Source organism: Hypanus sabinus, chromosome 4 (assembly GCF_030144855.1).
Source record: "Hypanus sabinus isolate sHypSab1 chromosome 4, sHypSab1.hap1, whole genome shotgun sequence".
Lineage (NCBI taxonomy): Eukaryota > Metazoa > Chordata > Chondrichthyes > Myliobatiformes > Dasyatidae > Hypanus > Hypanus sabinus.
Genome location: NC_082709.1, coordinates 173,653,280 through 173,659,651, shown reverse-complemented (window position 1 = coordinate 173,659,651; position 6,372 = coordinate 173,653,280). Strand labels below are relative to the sequence as shown.

General features: G+C 40.7%; 1 protein-coding gene across 1 annotated transcript; it reads right to left on the bottom strand.

Moving 5' to 3' along the window:
• Positions 1 to 4,817: 4,817 nt before the first annotated feature.
• LOC132392401 (claudin-14-like) lies at positions 4,818 to 5,519 on the bottom strand. Its single transcript, XM_059966226.1, has one exon. It carries the CDS (start codon positions 5,517 to 5,519, stop codon positions 4,818 to 4,820), a length of 702 nt encoding a protein of 233 aa, XP_059822209.1.
• Positions 5,520 to 6,372: the final 853 nt, after the last annotated feature.

The window sequence follows — 6,372 nt, the reverse complement described above, 5'->3', positions numbered from 1 at the left end:
AAAATACTGGAAGAACTCAGCAGGTCAGGCAGCATTTATGGAAAAGAGTAAATAGTCGATGTTGCAGGTTGAGACCCTTCATCAGGACTGGAAAGGAAGATGAGAACTCTGACTGAGTTCCTCCAGTATTTTGTCTGTGTTACCTTTGTTAAAACCTGTGTGGATGAGTGTGTGCCTATGGGAGCTTATGGTACATACCCAAATCAAAAGCCAGGGGTGAACCTTGAGCTTCATAGTCTACTGAAGGCTAGATATGTGGAATTCAAGTCCGATGACCCAGATCTGTGCAAAAAAAAAACAAGTATGACTTGCAGAGAGCTATTTCAAGAGCTAAGGAACTATTCCAAACAAGGTTGGAATCAAAATTGGATGCATGTCAACTCTGGTAGGGTTTGTAGCCCATTACTTCCTGGTAAGTCTCTGAAATCCTGTGCCAACCAACTGATGGGGGTGTTCAAAGACCTTTTCAGTCTCTCCTTGCCACAGTTGGAAGTTCCCACTTGCTTCAAAAGCATAACAATTATATCAGTACCTGAGAAGAGCAGAGTGTGCTGCCTTAATGACTGTCATTCAGAAGCCCTTGCATCTACGGTGCTAAAGGGCTTTGAGAGGTTAGTTATGGCTAGATTTAACTCCTCTCAGCAAAGGCCTGGACATACTGCAATTTGCCAATTGACACAATAGGTCTACAGGGGATGCAACTTCAATGGCTCTCCACATGGCCTTGGATCACCTGGACAATACAAAGACCAATGTTAGGATGCTGTTGATTGACTACAGCTCAGAATCTAACTCAATCATTCCTACAGTTATGATCAAAAAGCTCCAGAACCTAGGGCTGTCTACCTCCCCTGCAACTTCCTAACTGGTAGGTCACAATCTGTGCAGATCAGAAACATCATCTCCAACTTGCTGACAATCAACACTGGTGCACATCAGGGATGTGTCAATAGACAATAGGTGTAAGGGTAGGTCAATTGGCCCTTTGAGCCAGCACCACCATTCAGTGCGATCATGGCTGATCATCCACCATCAGTAACCTGTTCCTGCCTTCTCCTCAGCTCTGCTATCTTTAAGAGCTCTATCTAACTCTTTCTTGAAAGCATCCAGAGAATTGGCCTCCACTGCCTTCTGAGGCAGGGCATTCCATAGATCCACAACTCTCTGGGTGAAAAAGTTTTTCCTCAAATCTGTTCTAAATGGCCTGCCACTTATTCTTAAACTGTGGCCTCTAGTTCTGGACTCCCCCAACATCGGGAACATGTTTCCTGCCTCTAGCGTGTCCAATCCCTTAATAATTTTATATGTTTCAAAGTTTATAATCTTATATGTGTCTTAGCCTAATGCTCTTCTCTTTCTATACCCATGACTGTGTGGCTAGGCACAGCTCTAATACCATCTATAAAAATGTTGACGACACAACGATTGTTGGCAGAATTTCAGCTGGTGACGAGAGGGCGTGAGATATACCAGCTAGTTGAGTGGTGTCGCAGCAACAATCTTGCATTCAATGTCTGTAAAACCAAAGAGTTGATTGTGGATATCAGAAAGGGTAAGAAGAGGGAACACATACCAGTCCTCATCGAGGGATCAGAAGTGGAAAGAGTGAGCAATTTCAAGTTCCTGGGTGTCAATATCTCTGAAGATCTAACCTGGACCTAACAAATTGATGCAGATACAACACGACAGCAGTTATATTCATTAGGAGTCTGAGGAGATTTGGTATGGCTCCAAAAACACTTGAAAATTTCTACAGATCTACTGTGGAGAGCATTCTAACTGGTTGCATTCCATCTGGTATGGGGGAGCTACTGTACAGGATTGAGTAAGCTGCAGAGTTGTAAGCCTAGTTGGCTCCATTGTGAACACTAGCCTCCATAGTATTCAGGAAATCTTCAAGGAGCGATGCCTCAAAAAGCTGGTGCCCATTATTAGGACCCCGTCACCCAGGTCATGCCTTGTTCTCATTGTTACCATCAGGAAGGAGGTACAGAAGCCTGAAGGCACCCACTCAGCGATTCAGGAACAGTTTCTTCCCCTCTGTCATCAGATTTCTGAATAGACATTGAACCAATGAACAGTACCTCACTACTTCTTTATGGCCATTTGCACTACTTATTTAATTTAACTATTTATGTATTTAATGTAATTCTCAGGTTTTTCTCTATCATTACGTATTGCAATACACTGCTGCCGCAATGACACCAAATTTCACGACATTTGCTGGTGATATTAAACCTAATTCTGATTCTGATTCATATACTATGAACTTCGATACTTTGAACTTTGAGGTGTGTGGTGTTTTCACATTCTCCCTGTGATCACATCCAGCTGCTCCATTTTCTCTGCACATCCCAGAGACAGGTGGGCTGGTAAGTTCATTTGCCACTGTCAGAACCTGACAGAGTTGATGGGAACGCGGGGAGCATAAGAAGAATGTAGAACTCATGGAAGTGGTTGGTTAAATGTCAATGCAGACCTGATGGACTGACAGGTCTGTTCCCAAGCTGAACAACACAATAAACTCAAATACAGGTCATTTTCTTTCACCTTCTCTCATTCATCTGACTTCTCCTGACAATCTAAACCCTGAAGGTTGTTTCCTTCTTGAATGCTCTTTGGTTTTGTAGAGAGCAATGAAAAGTAAACATGACCAATTCCATAAAGTACACATTAATGAAACTCTTGACAAAAATTGGGAGTTTAATTGGTCATTGTGAATTGTTCTGTGATTAGGCTTGGTTTAAATCTGGGGATTGCTGGATGGCATGGCTCAAAGGGCTGCAATTCTGTATCTAAATAAACAAAATCTAAGCTGTTCTCAACTTCTAAGTTCAGACACAATAACAAGTTAAGAAATTAATGTGTGAAATGTGTAATCAGTGGCACACAAAATGAACACCTGGGTAACATTATGCAATACAAATCAACACACAAAAAACTGCTGGAGGAACTCAGCAGATCAGGCAGCATCTATGGAAATAAATGCAATCAACATTTCAGGCTGAGACCCTTCTTCAGAACTATTACATACATTCTTCATAGATTTGTTTGTAATCCAGTTCCATATTCAAACAAACTTGCATTAAAGACTCTGTTTCTCATTAAAAAACTGACTGGTGTATTTTTTTGAAACGCTTTTCAATAACAAACTTTGCATTGATTTTTCACAGAATTTTCTCCTAGTAATAAAACATATATGGACTCTGATTATACCTATTAATAATTATGCAGTCTCCAGGATATCTATGTAATAAATTAGTGCATTTTCAATAATCCAAAACATGAATGACTTCATTAATTACCACTATTGTGGATAACTAAAAGTTCAAATTTTAAAGTGAATTTTACTATGTAAGTCCATATATGTCACCATATACAATGCTGAGATTCATTTTCATACAGGCATACTCAGTAACTACATAAAATAATAACAATAACAGAATCAGTGAAAGCCTGCCTAACTTGGGTGTTCAGGCAGAGTGCAGAAGACAACAAATTGTGCAAGTACAAAATGAAATAATAATAATAACTAAATAAGAAATAAATATTGAGAACTTGAGACAAAGAGTCCTTGACAGCGTACGTTGGTTGTGGAAACATTTCAATAATGGGGCAAGTGAAGTTGAGTGCAGTTATCCTCTTTGGCCCAAGAGCCTGATGGTTGAGGGGTAATAACTGTTTCAAAGCTGGTAGCATGAGTCCTGAGCTTCCTGTACCTTCTTCCTGATGGCAGCAGTGAGAAGAGAGCGTGACCTGGGTGGTGGGGGTCCCTGATGATGGATTCTGCTTCCTGTGACATCACTCCATGTAGATGTGCTCAATAGTTTATTATTTCCTTTCCCAAACCTCTTTTATTACCTTTAAATATTTGGTTAGAGGAGTGGAGCTATTGACACTACTGACACTATAATATAATAGCCCAGCTTGTTTTTTTTTCTCAGTTCAGTTTGCAAGTTAGTTTATATATATATATATTCTCTTTTTCAATTTGGGTTTTTTTACTGTATAAATGCAGGATGAGTTTGGGAGATTTGTTACATTTGTGTTATCAATAGTTTATACTTGTATATACTGCTCTATTAACTTTGTATTCCTAATCTCTCTGCATTTCTATTGTTACTATGTTTTGTTTGAAAATTAATGAAAACATTTAAAAAGGAAGTTTATTATTTACACAGACCAAGTCAGATCACACATAAAAGGCCAACTTAGAACTCATCAGTAGTAATTTACAAATTATAGTAATGGTAATGCTGAAAAATATTTCTAATGAAGTAAATCATTGAAAACTATATACTGCTCCCTGTCACAAATAAATTAAGCACATTTGTCCTTCAACCAAAACGGAACTCTTAATTTTCCTGCAAAGTGTGGAGAAAAAGTAAAATAAATTATATTATAATCACAAGAGATTCTGCAAATGCTGGAAATTCAGAGCAACACACACACAAAATGCTGTATTCATGGAGAAAAATAGAGAGTCAACATTTTGGGCCACTCACTGTGTAAAAAAAAACTCTAACATTCTCTTTTAAAACTCTTCACTCTCAGCTCAAACCTGTCCCCTTCTTTTCCATACCTCTGCCAATGTTGAGGTAATTTTGATTACCCGATACCTAGAAGAAGAGATTCTGCAGGCGTTGGAAATCTTGAGCAACAATCCTGATGAAGGATCTTGGTCTGACTCTTTATTCCTCCCCATTGCTCGATCTGCTGAGTTCCTCCAGCATTTTGTGTGTCTTACTGTAAAGAAAGTACATTATTTCTTGGAACTCCGAAGTGCAGAGGCTAATTGCAATGAAGAGTCTTCTTACTCACACATAGTCATGTAAACGGTAGTCACTATGAGAGGCAGATGCTTGTGACATGAAGTAGTTGCTCCTATAAATAGAAGGCAGCTGAGATGCAGCTTGTATTGATAAAGCTTGTGGTTGATAGGGTCTTTCGTTCCCTTGCTGAGGGCAAGGAAGACACAGGAGAGATCCTCCAACGAGAGCCATACCAGTTGACACAAAGCCAATATAGAGAGCTTCCCCCATTTCATATTTGGTTCCAGCTGGTAACACTGGGTTGTAGAAATCACGGATTAGGTCATTTGTTGACCAAGCAACTGGAATGAGGCACATGATGCCAGCAAGGATGTAAAATGCCCCTCCTGACATGGCAATATGATCCTTGGATGAGGTTTCCTTGAAGCACACAGTGCATTTCATACCCACTACAGAAACGCAAGTGGCCAGCGTAGAAAACAAGCAGGAAAATACCATCAAGACACGAGCGGCCTGGAGGTCTGGGGGCAAAGCCAATTGTGAGCGATGGACTTGGCACTGGTAGATGCCGGTACTTTGCCAGACACATTCCATCCAAAGTCCTTTCATGAACTCCATGGCAGTGATAATGTCGGTACCCACATGTGCCGTTCTACACCAGTGAGGTAAAATGGTGGCAATTAAAGTTCCAAACAGACTGAGGAGGCCGAGACAAAATCCAGTAATCTGAATTCCCATGTTGGCCATTTTGGTCCTCTTTCCTTTGTTCTTGGACAGCTGCAGTAGCAACACTGCCTCTTTGGAGAATGCGTCCTTCCTGTTATGCGTAAGGTTGATGCCAGCCTACTAACAAAGAACAGGATAATCACATCACAATTACACATTTGCCAAATGTGGCCTTTCAGAATGAGTTTAAGAGTCTGCTGCTTAATGGCCAGGTTTCCTTAACTACTTCACACTTTCTCTAAATCAATTTTTACTGATTGGCAAGAAGTTGCAGAGAGTTGTGGGCACAGCTCAGGACATCACAGGAACCAGCCACCCCCCCCTCCCCCCACCAAAGGACTCAGTCTATACTTCTCACTGCCTCAGTAGAACAGCCAGAATAATCAAAGACCCCACCTACCTTACCTGAATATTCTCTCCTCTCCTCCTCCCATCAGGCAGAAGATACAAAAGCCTGAAAGCATGTCAGTCCAGGCTCAAGCACAGCTTCTATCCTGCTGTTACAAGACCATTGAACAGACCTCTCGGTCAACCTGTTATAGCCTTTCACTTCATTGTCTCCCAGCACTGCAGTTTCTTTGTAACATTTTATTCCGCATTCGGTTATTCTTTTCCCCCTTGTACTACCTCAATTCCCCGTACCTCTGTACATCTGACAGTAATGAACCAACTTCAACTCCAATTCCAATTCCAAAACAGGTATGAAAGCTTTTGTGGTCACATTTTGAGGGATAAAGTGAATGCCCCCCCCCCATAAACAGATAGGGCTCACAATGGTTGAGTGGGGTGCAAATGAAATGCTGTTTTATGTTGCATTTTCATTTCTATTACTGCAGTCAATGTGTAGCTGGATGTGTGGAAATTGCAGCAAAGC